This window comes from Nothobranchius furzeri, chromosome 6, assembly GCF_043380555.1.
Source record: "Nothobranchius furzeri strain GRZ-AD chromosome 6, NfurGRZ-RIMD1, whole genome shotgun sequence".
In the NCBI taxonomy this organism is placed as follows: Eukaryota; Metazoa; Chordata; class Actinopteri; order Cyprinodontiformes; family Nothobranchiidae; genus Nothobranchius; species Nothobranchius furzeri.
In genome coordinates this window covers 46371608-46389355 of record NC_091746.1, presented here as the reverse complement: position 1 = coordinate 46389355, position 17748 = coordinate 46371608, and the positions used below count along the sequence as shown (strand labels likewise).

General features: G+C 41.0%; 1 protein-coding gene across 7 annotated transcripts in view; it reads left to right on the top strand.

Moving 5' to 3' along the window:
* Window positions 1-5350: 5350 nt before the first annotated feature.
* The window catches only part of ank1b (ankyrin 1, erythrocytic b), a 95378-nt gene continuing 82980 nt past the window's right edge, over window positions 5351-17748 (top strand). For all 7 annotated transcript variants that reach the window (XR_011520851.1, XM_054744873.2, XM_054744874.2 and 4 more), the window contains exon 1: window positions 5351-6155. Coding sequence is in view for 6 of the 7 variants with exons in the window: in XM_054744873.2 (XP_054600848.2) it covers window positions 6030-6155 (126 nt within the window). In the remaining variant the exon portion in view is untranslated. The remainder of the gene's footprint in view (window positions 6156-17748) is intronic.

The following is a 17748-nucleotide window of genomic DNA, read 5'->3' as shown; positions in this document are numbered from 1 at the left end:
ACAGTGAATGTCAGACACCCAACCCTGATGGAGAAGCACCATCCATTAGAGAGCTTTAATCCACCAGTAGGACATGCTGGTGATGAGCAATGTTCCTCTGTGATGCTTTAGAATCAAGCCCAACCGCCTTCTGTGAGGAAACGTCTTTCACTCGTCTTTCATAAAATGGGTGATTTGTTAAGGTGTGGTCAGCTGGTCAGAGCATGGTGGTAGTAATGCCAAGAACATCTCTGAAGGGCTGCGTGGTGGTCCAGTAGGTAGCACTGTTGCCTCGCAGAAAGAAGGTTGCAGGTTTGAATTCCACCTGCAGCCTTTCTGCTCAGCGTTAGCATGTTCTCCTCATGCATGCATGGGTTTGCTCCTGGTTTCCTCCTAAAAACATGCATCTTTAAGTTTATTAGAGACTCAACTTTGTCTTTAGGTGTGTGTGAGTGTGCATTTGTGTGTGTGTCTGTGATGGACTGGTGACCTGTACCAGGTGTCACCCACCTTTCACCTGATGACTGATGTGTAACGTCCAGAAATGGTCAATTTTCACCTACATATTGACCTTCACAATGTGCAGTCATCTACAGACCTAATTCCACTATCTGAGTGCAGTTTCTATCCCGTCTTCTAAAGCCCAGAAGATTCTGTAGCCCTTGTTGACATTTCAGGGGGAACAAGATGTCAGCCTATGTTCCCAAACAAAGCCTTCTTTTGACAAGACCGCAGGATTGCACACTCTCATGAAAGAAGAACTTTTACAACTCATAAGTTAAATAATCATTAAATAATAATAATATGGTTGAATGAACAAATGTTATATGAATAACTAATCATATAATCATATAATGAAATGGACAATATGGTTAAATGAAATGTTTTAAATGAATATTATTATTACATTGAAAGAGCAACAAGGATGAAATGAAATATATGACCCATTTATTTAATCAGCACACTGAATGGACAAGACACATTCACCATATCTTAATGACGCAAATTAGAATCAACGTCACTGCACATAGATATTTTCTTATCCACAAAATCAGCATCTTCGTATCTGAGGGAAGTCTGTATCTGAGTTTCTTGACAAAACCCCTTTATAGGGCAAGTTCTGATTTATCAATAAACCAAGATATGGCCATTATTTAAAACAGCATCACTCCCTGAGTGATTCAGTTGAGCCTAACTCTGACTGGCTGTTGGAGGGAAACTCTGCTCCCATCGCATCTTTGACAAGCTGTCAAAAACCTGTTGCAAGCTACAGCTCGCAAACGGTTCCTTCAGAACAAAGATGAACCAAATTCAACTCCTTAAGGGTTATTCCTCAGATGCAAATAACAACTGTCGTGACCTTGAGACATCTCGAGACCGGTCTAGTCGGCACTGCGGTTTCTTCTATGGACTTTGGTACCTCTGGGGTCCCCGGACCTCAACACATTCAGGATCTACCACGGGGGTCTTCGAGCTGGTATGTAGACTCAACAGATTGCGTCTAAAGTGCTTTTTGTAAACCATCAACTTATAGTTTATAGCAGACCAAATTCACTCCCACTCAGAACTCACTTTCTTCAGATACAAAGGTTCTGATAACATCACATTCACACATCATCACACCTCACATTCCATCCACTTAGATTCATTCATCACATAAAGTGTCCTAGTTGTCATGTTTTAATTGTTTAGAAAATAAATTTCTCACTCTATAAACTTGACTCTCTTCTTGAATTAATACGACGTGTCTGACAATCCCTAAATAAACAAAGAATTCTAAATCTTCTGGTTAAATATTCAAAGACCAATCAGACTGGATGTCCATATTTATATGGAAATCCACATCATATTGGTCAATGTGTAGGGTAGTATATCAAGCTTTAAAAGCACCCAAATGCATACGTACGTATGTTACTTCCTACATATTATAGACACCAGCTCCCAGCGACACTACTGAGACTCAACATTTTAGAAAAGAGATTTGATGAATTAAGATAAAAAAAAGTCCTTTAAATTCTAGCTGAAGGGTCATAAATGCAGTAAAAGATTTCAAAAGTGCCTTTTTTTTACATCCATCCATCCATCCATTTTCATCCGCTTATCTAAAGTCGGGTCGCGACGGCAGTAGCCTAAGTCGAGAGGCCCAGACTTCCCTCTTCCCAGCCACATGGGCCAGCTCCTCCAGGGTAATCCCAAGGCATTCCATGGCCAGGTGAGAGACATAGTCCCTCCAACGTGTCCTGGGTCTCCCTTTAGGCCTCCTCTTGGTTAGACATCCCCGTAAAACCTCACCAGGGAGGCATCCAGGAGGCATCCTGACCAGATGCCTGAGCCACCTCAACTGACTCCTCTTGATGTGGAGGAGCAGCGAATCTACTCCGAGCCCCTCCCGGATGACCAAGCTTCTCACCCTATCTCTAAGGGAGAGCTCAGCCACTCTGTGGAGAAAACTAATTTCCGCCCTTGACTACCACCCGTCACACACTGCACCTGACCCCTTTGGCACCTCCCACGAGTGGTGAGCGCATGAGAATGGGGACCCACGTTTCCTCTTCGGGCTGTGCCCGGCCGGGCTCCATGGGTGACAGCCCGGCCACCAGGCGCTCGCCAACGTGCCCCACCTCCAGGCCTGGCTCCAGAGGGGGGCCCCGTGACCCACGTCCGGGCGAGGGAACACGGTTTCCATTTATATTATTCCTCATAAGAGGTCTTTGGGCTGATCTTTGTCTGATCCCTAAACTAGGACCTGTTTGCCATGGGTGACCCTACCAGAGGCTTATGCCTCAGACAACTTAGCACCTAGGATCATTGGGACACTCAAACCCCTCTGCCACGGTAAGGTGGCAACCCAGGGAGAGCCTTTTCTTTTTTTCTTTGAATAAAAAGCTTCTAACATATCTTCTCTAACAAACATGGACCCTTCGTTGTTGTAGAACATCTAGGTGCTGCCATTTTGGTTTCTTTTCTTTTGATGTAACATTTCCAGCACCACAGGCAACAAGCCAGGTATGTTCATGCAGTTTTTTTCCACTGACGGTCTTTTCCCTCTTGGGACTCATTTTATAACCAAAAGCAAAAAAATTCACAGCTTTCATGAAATTGTTTTCTCTCCCCTTAAAATGTCCATGTCTCTGTGTCTTATTATACAGATTTTGAAAATAATCTCAGATGAAATACTTTGTGGTTGCTTATTTCGAGCTATCATTATTATTATTATTATTGTTGTGTTCGTTAATCCATAAAGTGGCAAAATGTAAAGCAGAGAGTTTACATTTGTCACGTTGAGAGCAGGAGGTTAGGACCCAAGGTGCAGGAAATCCAGAACACACAGGCAGGAGCGGTTGAAAAGTAAAAATCCTTTATTTAGGAGGAGAACCAAAAATCCAAGAGGCGAAGGCAAAAACCTAATAACTAAACTAAGACCAAAATCCAAAAGCTCACTTTCTGAGCAGAGACCTGGAGACTGGAGACTGGAGACTGGAGACTGGAGACTGGAGACTGGAGACTGGAGACTGGAGACCGCTGACCAAGACAATGAACCAACAACCACAGAGTGACAAGACAAGGCTTATATACACATGGAGAACAATTAAGGAAACAGGAAGCAGGTGTGTGGAGTGAGGGCTGGAGGGAAGGCAGGTGACACAAATTATCTAAATGGGGAAAACAGAACCAGTGGAGGGCAGATAGACCCAAAACATAAAACTAAACCTAAGACTGAGGGAAGGACATGCACACACAAAAAACGCTGAGCAAGGGACAAAGAGGCTGGAGCTACAGAACGTGAAGGAAGACTTGGAGGGCTGGGGATGAATGAATGACACAGGACCTGGGAGGAATTGACTTTAAAGGGCTACAAACATAAGACACATAATGAAGGGGCAGACAAAGGAGCCATGAGGGCGCTATGAGACACAGAAGGGAATCTAGAGAGGGATGGAGAAACATCAGGAGGCGGATGGAGAAACATCAGGAGGCACATAAGGAAGGGGCAGACGCAGACCATGACAACTTTTACCCAACTCTAACTAGCATTTTAGCTACTTTTTGACCAATCAATGTCTCTTGAAGGCCCCTCAAAGGATTGGTTTAAAACTGTTTCATCACTAAAGAATTATCTCCAAACTGCGAAGGTTGGTATTGAAACATGACCATGAAATGGTTGTCCATGCCTTTATCTCCTTCACGTTTTAACAAAAAAAATAACCCTTGACCGCCTTCAGTTGGTCCAGAACTCTGCAGCAAGACTCCTAACTGGAGCAAACAGAAGAGCACACATCACTCCTATTCTAATGTCTCTGCACTGGTTACCCGTTAACTTTAGAGTTCATTTTAGAATCCTGACTATAACTTTCAGGGTTGTTCATGGTCAAGCTCCTCCCTATATTACTGAACTGTTAAATCCTTATACTCCAACCCGAGCCCTCAGGTCCACACACCAGATCCTTCTAGAAGTTCCAAAGACCAGATATAAAAGTCGAGGTCCAGGCTGTTGCACCCCGACTTCCTTTATCCTTACGTACTATAGACAGTCTGGAGACCTTTAAAAAAACAGCTGGAGACCCTTTTATTTAAAGCAGCTTTTACCTAAATAAATCTTGTCCTAACCTTAAGGACAGTTATTAGTTTATAAGACATGGGTTAGGGTTAGGGTTATGTTAATAAAAGGACCCTTGTTGTAAAGTGTTACCAAATAAACTGTATTTACTTACCTAAATTTAATAGTTGCATATGCAGTGGTACACATCTTGGTCTTATTTAGTAAACATTTAATAAGGCAGTGCTGACTATTTTCACACCAATTATTTTATGTTTAAATAGCTAAATGCCATATTTGTAGAGCAGCAAACAGACAAGTAAACAGAAAATATGATAACATGTAATAATTCACATTTTTATCACTGAACAACTGAATGCATGAAGGGCTGATGTCCTATTATCTGTAAACGAACAGAAGCAATAACAAGCTTGTGCATTTGTAGTCTTGTCACTTAGTTTCTTTGTTGAAGGCTCTGCTGCTCTTCATGCTGCTACATCACTCTGCAGAATCAGGAAGTTAAAGGAGCAGAAAGAGGAGTGACAAAGTCTTTAGTGGGATTTGTGTAACATTCACATATTGGTTAGAATCAATACCAGATACATGATTGAACCAATGAGTTAGAGGTAAAGTAGGTGAATATTTAATTAGATCAGTTCAAATCCAAATGGTTTCAGGAAATTCTGAATGTCTAAACTCTGATGAAAAATGAACAAATTAAACTATCTTTTTACATATCAGACACACCGCTGCATCAAACACCCCTGTGTTTCATCCTGATGTAGTGGAAACAGACATGCAATTTTAATGAAGGATCATGATGTTTTGCTCCTGTCTTTCTGAAAGATGAGTCAAAGAATGTTCCTGTAAGCCATCAGATTCTGTGTTTGTATTTTACACATCTGTTTCATTTCTCCATCTATTCCCAGGAAGGAGGTGCCACAGTCAGACTGTGGGAAGGCGTGAGAAAAACAACGAAGAAGGCATTCCTGCTTATGGAACATTCCACAACAACAAAATTCATAAATAAAAAGCCTTTGTTGGAGAAGGAATCTGAAGAAAGATGCAGAGCTGCAGGGATTGACGAATGTTTGACAGATAGTGAGGAAAGGAGCTTTGCAGCAGCATTCCTACTGTGCTGAGCTGCGTGACTGGTCTCTGCAAGCAGAGGGAGGAGAGAAGGAAGGGATGAAGGAAGGAGAGAAAGAAGGGGGAGGGGAGGCGAGTCAGTGCAGTGCTAGCTGAGTGGATGGGAAGCAGCCGCGGCGCAGGCAGCAGCGGCAGCAGCATCAGCACCACTCTCCCTTTGTGGATGCTGGAGGCAGTCTCGTTGCTGCACCCAGAGAAGACGTGTCCCTTGCTCTCTCTGTATATGCATGGCGTGGCCGAAAGAAGAGAGGCAGTGAAGTGACAGGGCTTGGGGCACAGCAGAGGGAGGCAGGAGGAGGAAACAGGGACAACCTGTGGTAGTAGTGAGGAGGGCTGGAGCGACAGCAACAGTAGCAGCGGCATCATGGCACAAGCTGCCAAGCAGCTCCGTAAGACCAAGGACCTCGCCGAGGCCGCCGCCCAGGAGCAGAGGGAGAAGGAGGAGGAAAAGATCAAAAAGAGGAATCGATCTAGGGACCGCAGACGCAAGGTATGGACTTCTAGAGGCAGGGCAGGTGATGGCTGTTCTCACATCCATCACCCATCCTACCTGTCCTGTTTTTTTTTCTTCTCTTTCCTGTCATTGAACAGAACTGGTTAGGGTGCAATCATACAAGCATGATTGCACAGTTTGTCTCAGCTGATGCGTGTGTGTGTGTGTGTGTGTGTGTGTGTGTGTGTGTGTGTGTGTGTGTGTGTGTGTGTGTGTGTGTGTGTGTGTGTGTGTGTGTGTGTGTGTGTGTGTGTGTGTGTGTGTGTGTGTGTGTGTGAGGTAACCAGAGAAGCATTTAAGCACTAGTACGGGTTGTGTCTGCACCATCAAATATTTAGCTATGAGAGGTTGTGACTATATTCTGGTCTAACCCAAAGATAACGAAACACATAATCTACTGCTTTACTTTGGATCTCTCTATAGGCTCCAGCTTCTTTGTATTAATACAATTCAAGTTTTGAGCTCTGCAAATGAACGTGCACACTGGTGGAACCCTCGTTGTTGCATAGGAGGTTTTTGCAAGAAGCTGTGCAGCTCTTAGATTTGGTGTCTTCCCCCATATTGCATCTTTTTCTTTCTCTTTTTTTCTGGGGGAAATGCAAAATGGAGGGGGAAAAGATGGAGGTACAGTCTAATAATAGAAGCAGTTTTTATTTATTTGTGCATCTTTTTTTGTGCCTTGTGAGTGGCCTAATAAAGAAACTGAGCATGAATTTTTCATTTTTAAAAATCGTTTAATCCTGTTGTCACAAACGGGGCATCACCATCAGCATGAAAGCTCTCACTCACCCCTTCTTCTCAAGTCTTTATTGCCCTCTCCCGCCTCTTGCTGTGCCATCATGGGTTCAGATTTTATCTGAGTTATACTGCCTTCTGTAATGCTTAGCTGATTTAACTTTTTTTTGTTTTGTTTAAACATACAAGATTGAGAAGTAAAATTGGGCTAGGATTCAGTGATTGGATGAGAAAATGCTTGCAGCATTATTCTGCTTTCAGAGGCTGAAGGTTTAATGAAATGCCAGCTCTCAGCTGTTGGGCAGACATTTATGATGCGTTTCTGCCAAAAGAAAATGAATGGGACTTGACATGTTTGTTACATCTGAGCGTGCCCACTGAGCAAAGACCTAGTTTGTTTGTCCTACAGACGTGGTCTGGACCGACAGACTCAATATAGACATGATCTGCACATCCATGCGACGTTGACTGCTTGCAGGGTGTGCATGGAAACAGAGAAGATGAGTTGGTGAGGTAGTCAGAGAGCGCAGTCCCTTGTTTCATGATTTACTGCTTGTCAGCAGTCTGTTTGTTCTGAATACTAAACTGTCAGTTTAACCACTGAAAAGAAGCTTTTTATCATTTGATCAGCTTCTCATTTTTTTGTTGGAACTACACAGATGAAATTGTCGTGTTGATGCACACATTTTTTATTATGAGTATTGCACAAATTCCTGTTCTTAGTGCAGGATATTTCTACACACATCCCAAGTTACATCTTTTTTTTTTGTTCCTTCAATTCAGGGAGGAAAGCAGAGAGCAGCAAGAATATGTAAGAACGCTGCTAAAATTATTCAATTTTCAATTTAGACCAAAACTTATCAGCTTAGAAGCTGCTGGTGATGCTGATTTACACCAGTAGGCTTCATATGCATTTATCAATCAATCAATGTGTTTTTCCAGGTTCGTGTGATTCAAAAACAACTTCAGCCTGAACACAACCCAAAGCTGATGAAAATTTGCCCCTGCATTAAACTGCTTATCAAATTTCAGTCCATTATCTGAGATAACACCAAGGGTTCTGACCTGTTTCCTGCATTTGTAGGCTGAAGAGCCACGGTCAGGTTTTTGAACACCAGGGGGATTGGGGGTGTGGCAGTTAAAACTATGCATTCAGTCTTGTTCTCATTGAGGAACAAACATGTATTGAAAAGCCACAGCTGGAGGTCATCAAGGCAGATCAATAAAGCTGTTATGGTGATGTAAATTTTTGACCTGATTGGTAAATATATTTGTACATCGTCAGAATAACAGTGGAAGTGTAGTTTATGTCTAGCCATGATTCCTTTAAGCATGTACAGCGAGAAGAGCAGAGGACCTTGAACTGACCCCTGGGGAACACCACCATAAAATGGAGCCCACGATAAATGAACATCACCAACCATCATCAGAAGGTCTGACAGAGAGGAGCAAAACATTTTAAGATCGTACCACCAAAACCAGCAGGTTCCTCAAAGCATGAAACAAGATCAAATCTGCTGGACTCAGATTTGGTTTGAAATAATTGCAAATAACATGTTTTAACTGTTGAAGCTGTTAACTGATAAAACTGTTTAACACAAATACACAATTAGTAGTCATAAACTTATTTTAGACCCTAGTAAATGACTTATTATCAGTGATTTATTTAATCAATAAGAAACAGGTGGGGTCATGATGCTGAAGTTTTCTTTTTATGAAAGGATGTTACAGGCATCTCTTCCAAAATTATGACTTATTTTTCTGTCACAATAAATGATTTTAAATAAACAACAAATATCCAAAAGGGAGTATAAAAATAAATGTTATGTACATGTTTTTGTGATTTAAAAATAAATAAATAATTAACATACAGCAATTTACCAAGAAGGTGAGAGGAGAAAGAGAAACAAATTTAAAGACTAGCAACGATTTAGCTCCCTGCTGAGTGCAGAGAAGAGAGAGGGAGGAAGGTTTCAGTGGGAGAAGAGTTCAGAGAAACCATCAAGTTTGGGGTAACTGGCAAAAACATGGCACAGGGGACAAGTTGGACAACATAAGACTAATTGGGGTCACAATTAATCCACTCAGTGATATAAATCCTCTTCATGTGCAACATGTACTGCCAAGTTTCCCATAATTTAAAAGAATTGAGGCCTTGATTGGTAATGGAGGCTTTGTATTGTTGTCTTCATGTCATGAACATAGAGATATGGTAAAGATGTGCTGTTCTCATTCTATGATGTTTTCTCAGAATATGTGCAGCACTTTTTTCTCCTCAGTCACACAGATTGAGGACACCGTTGTCATGGTCTGCGTTCTGCGTCTCCCTCATGTGTCTCCTTGTGTTCTCCATGTGTCTCCTTGTCTGTATCCCCCCTCAGGTGCCTCCCTGTGGTCCCCAGCCCCCTCCAGGTTCTCTCCAGGTTTCCCTCATGGTTCCCTTAGTTACTTTCCTTATCATTAGTTTTCTGTCATTGTAGATTGTCTAGTATGTTTCTCCCTTTAGGTATCATCCACCCGTCTTCCAGTGTTTTTGTTCTCTTACTCCTAGATCATTAGTTTTAATATTATTAGTTCTCCACTGTCTTATTTCTACAAGTGTTTTAAGTTCAGTAGCTTTGTTTAACTGGTTTTGCTGGGGCTTTCCTCACATGCCCTGTTCTGCTCCTCTTGGTTATTGGTATCACCTGTGCCCAATCCTCCTAATCACCCAGCCCCTGAGTATAAAACCCTGTCCTGTCTTTCTGTGTTTGTCGGTCCATTGTTTGTGTCAGCGTTGTCTCGCCCCCTCTCTTGGTCTCTTGTTTTTTTGTATATTTCCAGGTCTGCTCACTTTGTCTCTTGGTTTTCACACTAGGATTTTTGGATTTTTGGTTTTGGCTTCCTGCCCTGTTGGATTTACTTTTGGACAATCACTCCTAATAAAGGATTTTTTAAGTTTAATTCAACTCCTGCCTCGTGTCTCCCTGGTTCTGCATCTTGGGTCCTATGTTTACGTTTATTTATTTGGCAGACGCTTTCATCCCAAGTGACTTACAGTTTATAACCTATAGGGCATGTTGTGATCTGTGGGGGAACCCGGAGTACCCGGAGGAAACCCACGCATGCATGGGGAGAACACGCAACTCCATGCAGAAAGGCCGCAGCTGAGTTTCGAACCTGCAACCTTCATGCTGCGAGGCAACATTGCTAACAACTGCACCACCATGCAGTCCTAACCTCCCCCTACTCGCAGCGTGACAACCGTGAGGGTTTAATGGCTTAATACTTGAGATGTTTTCATTGTTAAAAGCTAAAAGCTCCTTAGAGAAAGAAGAATTTTAGAGCAACCATCCAAACCCTGAACCCTACATTCATGATGGTGTTTGTGATCCATTGCAGCAAATTTGCTTTCTCTTTATTTTTTTTTCTTTGTTCTTCACCAGCTGAGAATTTTTAGAGTAGATTTTGTGGCATCTTTGCTGTGTTGTTTATTCGACAGATGCACAATCCTCACAATTTGTCCCTAGTTCAGAAGGTTCATCTTGGGTCTAGTTCTTAGCTTTTGTACTCATGTTTTTAATGTTTTGATCATTTTTATTTTATGGCTTTTTTAATCTTTTACTGCCTTTAAAATGTTGGATTTCTGCATTTTATTGTACAGCTGTTTCATTGTGTTTTAGTTGTTAACGCTTCCTTAAGCAGTGTGGGTCCCCTTGATAGGGGGTAGGAAGGGGCTTTATAATTCAAGTTGAATTGAATAGTTGTAAATGTGTTTAATAAAGCTGTGTAAAAGTATAGGATTTACTGCAAAAAATAAATAATCTTAAAGTGCTACTTTTTTGTGCAACAACAGCGTTGATTAACTAGCAGTGTTAACTCCAAAGCTTTATGTTACTCAAGATACAAGAGAAATGATGCTCATGGGTTCTGCCCTAAGTAACCGTTAGCTTCACTCCGTTTTCTTCCCAGATTCTTCATTCTTGGACGTCTTTAATTTACAAAACCTGACCTAATTTCAGAATGGCTGAATCATATTGTTATGGCAACTTTTATGAAGAGTTAATAAAAAAACAGTTCCTGACTAAAACTCATCTCCTCTTACCTTAACCTTGATAATCATCCTTTTTTGCCTACTACCTGAATTTTAATCTGATGCTTCCCTTTAAGATCGTTCCTACGCAGCACAGAGTCGGGAGAGAGGGAGGAGACAGAATTCTGGGATGTTAAGTGACTCCACTTCTCAGTAATGGAGCTCTGCAGCGCAGCATCTCTCATGCCCACTCTTCTCCGTCTGTAAACTCAGGACGGTTATGTAGAAGCTGCAAACTGCTGGCTAAGGTGCACTCCAGCTGCAGAACAGTTTGAAGTCATCGACTTCTGCCATCTCGGCATGTTTTCTTTTTCCTGAAATAAAGGTTATAAACTATAAATGCCTCCACATTTAGGATGGGTTAGGCTAGCCTGCTGTTGGTAAAACTGAGTCAAGAATAATGTGAAAGGGCCCATTTGTCTTTAGATAAGCTCTTTGTTGGAGTTCTTGCCACAAAATAAAAAACATGGATCTTTTGATTGTGTTGAGTGCGGCACAGAACCAGTCAAGATACGATATGTGATGAGTATTGAAGATGAGATCATTGAAATCAAACATTGAGCTTAGAGTTTGTTTGCTTTGCATCACCAGTTAGAAACTTGACAAGACAGTTGGAAGCTGGTTTGTTTCCCTAGACACTGAACATATCTTCCAAAAATGACAAACGTACAATAGTTTCAAAATTGTGGCTCTTTGAATTGCAAATGTGGACATTAAAATTCCACCTTGGATGTCTACACCATTAAAGTAAACAACATTTGGTCCTGGACCGTATTCAGCTTTTGCCCAGTGCATTCCAATGACCCATTATGTAAATTACACAAAGAAAAGGAATACATCTTGATAACGGTGTTTGTGAAAAGGTTCACAATAATGTAGCTAAAGGTTTGTGTTTCATTCCCTGTAACCCAGTTAGGGATGTCAAACTGGTTTATCGTGGTGCTCAGTGAGGAGGTCGTTGGGGCCGTGCATTTCTGCGCTTCCTCCAGGCCTGTATTTCATACTGGTTTGTTTGGTTTGTTGATGGACTGTGTGTGTGTGTGTGTGTGTGTGTGTGTGTGTGTGTGTGTGTGTGTGTGTGTGTGTGTGTGTGTGTGTGTGTGTGTGTGTGTGTGTGTGTGTGTGTGTGTGTGTGTGTGTGTGTGTGTGTGTGTGTGTGTATGTGTGTGTGTGTGCTTGTCTTTATATTTTTAAGTGGACAAATTTTAAACTTGGACATTTCCAGGTTGTGGGCACATCTTGCTGGTCCGCATAATGCTAAGCATCCTAATACTGGGTTTTAGAGGTGTGGTGTGAAATCACTTTTAGTTTAAGTTAATTTAGGTTAGTTTAGGTTAGGGTTTGTAATAGAACCCCATTGGATAAGGTTAGGGTTAGTGTATAGGCTAGGCATACTGGCATCACTAAAATGAATGGAAGTCAATGGAGGTCTGCACAAACAGAAATACAAGTGTGTGTGTGTGTGTGTGTGTGTGTGTGTGTGTGTGTGTGTGTGTGTGTGTGTGTGTGTGTGTGTGTGTGTGTGTGTGTGTGTGTGTGTGTGTGTGTGTGTACACTCATATTTTTTAATTGTGTTTTTTTTCTGGCTTGATCTTATTCCACTGTTGTGATTTTTACTACACAAAATGTCTCTTTCCTAACTGCCTTTTTGGTTCATGAACATTCTAAATAAATGTTGAAAATTAATTCAATCCAAAGTTTATTTGAGGCCATAAAGGAAAAGACTGTCTTCTGCATGTTTTGCAGGAAGCTTTATAACTTTAAAATGTTTTTGTATTCACACGTGCAGTTTTGTTGTTTCAAATTCATAGTAAACCACCTCACTGTGCAAAGACCCACTTTGGACGTCCAGACGTGGTCTGGACCGACGGACTCAGTATAGACATGACTGTTGACCGTTTGCAGGGTGGTTTCCATATCGCAGACAGACCAAGGCAAAAACATCATTGCCTGCCTTTAGTCATTTGACACACATGGCAGTAAAAAGTTTACGAAGAAAAACACATTTTAAGGTTAAGACAGACTGTACATAAGTGGTATTATGGCGGCGGCTTCTGTCATTTCCTCCCGTTTAAGTGGAGAGAAGGTGGAATGAAGGTCGAGCAGAGCGAAGCAGCACTCGTGGCCAGCTCGGAGCTGCCACAGGCTATATTTACCTGGCTGCATAGGATTAAACTGCATCTGAGAGCAGCGCTTCCTATCTGTCTAAACGCACCTGCTCTGATCCAGTATCTGATGCTGTCCCGGATCTCTGGAGCAACATGGATGATTCCAGAAAAGAAGCACAGCAACAGATATTTATCAGAAAATCTCAGAGATTTCTATCTGGGACTCAAATTTGCTGAGAGATCAAAGCTATGCCTTACTTGACACTATTAATTTGAGACAAACAATTTGTGTTTCGGATATTTTGGTCATTTTTAATTGATGATGTTTTAGTTACAAGTGAAACTCAAAAAATTTGAATATGGTGAAAAAGTCTGTTTATTTCAGGAACCCTTTGCAGGTGTTCTGGATTCATTAGCTGATTAGAGTGTCACACTTTGAGCCTAGAATATTGATCATTTTCACAATATTCTAATGTTCTGAGATCTTGAATGTGGGTTTTTATAAACTGTAAGCCATATTCATCACAAATGTTACAAATAAAGGCTTCAGATATCTGGCTTTGCATGTAACGAGTCTCTCATATTTAAGTTTCACCTTTTAAGTTGAATTGCACTTTTTGATCTTATTCCACTGAGATGTCTGGAGCAATGCTAATAACTAGGTTCATCAAATTTCTGATATTTAAAACAACTATTACTCCAAAGTCATGCAGATGAATGTGAAGGCTATAACTGCTTTAAGACTTTGCGTATGGTAGCGTAGCAATTCCAATGTAAACAAGCGTTCCCACTTAAAAATAACATAAATATCCCTTCATTGCTAAACGTTGGTACACATTGTTCATTTTCCAGCCACAGGCTCTACATCATTGTGTGCAACTTTTTAAAGTATAGAAGAATAAAATTCTGCTTCTCAAGAGTTACAGCTCCCCTGCCAGCCTGTACCTGCTGGCAAAAACGTTCATCAGCGTTACTCACGAGGCTAGCCCATGTGCAGTGTGCAGGCAGGTGCAAAAGGCTGGAAATCTTTTCATAAATTTTATTCAGATCCTCGCACCACCTGACGGGCCGTCAGATGTGACGAATGTTGCTGTGGTGGTAACGTTGTGACACCACACATGGTGTATTGTTGAGCAGACGGATGAGCGTGTATCCTGTTGATGAGGCATCGAACTTGCTCCACAGATCATCAGCCAAACTCAGAATGCTTGAGGGAAGTAGATTGTTGCTGTACTCACACCCTCAGTCTGCGTCATGCAGTTCTGAATTGATGGAGGCTGAGTTTCAAATCACCTTGTTTCGGTACCAAGTGCTTCTGAGTTAAATAAAAGTTAAAAACACAGCCTTGTTTTGACACACATGTGGATCTCTTTACACTGGTCAATCCTTTGACTCATGAGGTTACAATCAGAACCACGTGCACTATTATTCTACTAATCATTAGAGGGAAAGTGAAAGTGATGAAGGCTGGCACAATGCCACACACACACACACACACACACACACACACACACACACACACACACACACGGATGCATGCACGCACACACGCACAAACACACAAACACACACTCACACTCTGAGCTGAAGCAGGGCATTATGTAATGGAATTAGTGCTCCTCAAGGTCTGCAAGGATCATGTGGCTTGCAGGAACTCACTAATGCACTGTAGCAGCCTCTCCAGGGCACACCCTGACTCCATCACTTTCCTTCACCGGACTAAACATGTTTTACAGTGCATCTGCTGGCTAATGGATGTAAAAACTCATGCCTTTTAAAATACTCTTGTGCATCCCATCAATGGGAATGTGCACATGTTGGGAATGTGGTCAACCTTTGGATTTGCTGAGTTTAGGGCTAAATTTGAAATTACAGACTTAAAGTGATGGTGAGTGTTGTCTCTGAGGATAGGGGGCAGTACATACCTAAATCATTGGAAGCAAGCATTATTTTTGTGTAGGAGTAAGACCAACAGATAGCTACTAGGATCAAAAATCCCTGGGAACACAACCTCCAGCAAAATGACAAGCACGTCAAACTTCCTTTCATCACTGGCAAAGAGTGAAAAGGTAAATGTGTAAAACAACAACATGTATAGTTTGTAACTGCTTGTTACAAATCACTAAATGTGTTTTGTCCTCATGGGCTCCTGTAGAAGGAAACATTGCATCTAATATGGCGTCGCCCAGAGACAAAAGTATTTTAGACCTAATTTATATGGTTATGTTACAAAGCTGAAAATATTTTTCAACAACTGGGCATCATTCGATTAATTTTTGACCACAGTTTGATGGATATTTCAAGAGATTAACTTTAAAAACTACATATTGCCTTTTTAAGATTAAAAGTAAGAATGGACACCGTTGTGTTATAATGCAATTCAAATATTACCATTCAGAAGATATTTCATTTTCGAACCAATATATCTAAAATACTTAGATATATTCTTCTAAAAGTTAACAAGCTTCAAATTAACTTTTACACTTTTTTGTCCTGTAAATTAGAATGAGAAAGAAAAAGGAATAAAGTAAATATCTAATTTTAAAGGGGAGATTATATGCAAAACTCACCTTTTGTGCTGCCATGTGGGTTCTTGCTGCCTCTATAAACACTTAAAATGTGGAAGACAAACTCATCCATCCCTTCTTCTGTCAGTGTTTGGATTTAGGCATTATGTGCCTAAAATAAGCTATTTGAAAAAGTCCCTGTTTGTGATGTCACAAACTGGGACATTTTAGAGCTACTGCTGAAGGAACAGCAGCTCTATACCTATACCCTCTCAGGTATCAGAGCTTCTCAGTTTGTAGAAGCCTGAGCTGGGTAGTAGTGGGCGTGGCCAGCTCCAGCTTGTTTTCTTAAAGTGGGAGTCAAGGCATGAGTGGAGACTTATTTCAACCAGACTTCCTGTTACCTGGGAAAAAGATGTTGCCTGGAGGACTGAGAGAGTGGCACTGGGGCAATGATTGGCAGCAACTCCCTCAAATGACTCTCTTCAACGAATACTTTTGCTTTATTTTCAATGACCCCCACTGGGTGTGTGGTGGAACATGTGGACACCTGTTTCCAAACTGTTCTATTAACCTTCCCTTTAATTAAGAAATGAAATCAATGACACTGGAGAAATAAGCCCATCAACTCTGTGGAGTGGAACTAATGCGGAAATGAGAGGTAGAATTATACAAATATCAGCTGAAGAAACAGCAACAAGAGGAACAAATCACAATTGAAAATTAAATAAATTCACTGGAAATTGAACACAAATTGTTCTATTAACAATTGCTGATACAACATATGGAGACACTACATTGACTACACATTTATGGTGTCTACGCGTTGTTTAGTCTGAATCCTAAAAAATACATTCATTACATGGTACCCTCTGAGCAGCAACTTTGCTGATTTTACATGCATCAAGTAGCATTTTTTCATTAACCAGCAAGACATTTTAGACTTCATATAATTAGCATCAAAAGTATTTGTAAAAAATGGAAAAGTACATAAAGGTGGAAAACTTTGGTCAAGTGAACACAGACCATATTAAACACTATACTGCACCCTGCAGAGCGATGCTTTTGCATGCTTGGAGCATTACCTGATGCTCCTGATTTGATGAGGTGACTTGTAAAATTCTCAACTGAAGCAAGCAAATACATGTTTCCCGACTGATTTATTTTACTATGTTAAGTAAATGTGGTTCAGTATGGACCAAAAATGAATGTGGTTCCTATAATTCATAATCAAAGCCACTAAGAGTGAATGGAAAGCTTTCTGCTTCCTTCTTGCTGGCTCATCACTCACTAGCTATTCTTCAATTGCTGGAAACACAAAAACCTTTCGGTGGCTGCAGCTGGGAATATAAGAGTAAAGTATGATATCTGGTAGTAGTTTGGGCTCAAAACTCATTTGTTTGTTGGTTCAGTTAGTTTTACTTCAGATAAATGTAAGGAGACAAAAGAACTCTAGACTGCTTGATCTATTCGTGCAACATATTCATAGAAAATCCCTGAGCTGGAAAATCCACACTGCACTTGCATAAATACTTCATTGCTAATTCTATTTTCAATGCTTGATGGAAGAAAATGTAACTAGGGTTTGTTCTACCTCTGCGTCCTCTTCATCAAACCGCTGCTTGTTCGTTTTCCTGGCTGTATACATTTCTCTTCATCCCTCCTTCTCACTCTGATGTCCATCTACTACTTTATTCTCACCGTCCATCATGCTGCATTGCCCGATTACATGATCCTCCTTTTAACTTTACGGCTTTTTACTCAGCTGAACATTTTGTTCTGCACAGATGCTAACTGCAGCTTTTGTTCAAACAAAGTGGCTGTATTCAATCAAATGAATAATACCACCTTAAATCCAAGCCTATTGGGCATGTAATGCTAAAAATAAATGTGCCTGATTCTCCAAGTAGAGATCACATTACTGTACAGCAACTAATGAAGCTCGCACAACTTTGCAGCAAATTGACAATGGTTGATAGATTCACCCTAAAAGTCTAATAAATGACTGCATGATTTAGATTTGCCGTGAATTTGGGTTTTCTGTATGAAATCTGTCTGTTATGTCCCACCTGCTATAAATGAAGTACAACTTTATGTAGTGGAATGGTATTTTTGGAGAAGGAGTGAAAAACGTAAACCAATGTTTTACATTTGGTTAGTACAAAACT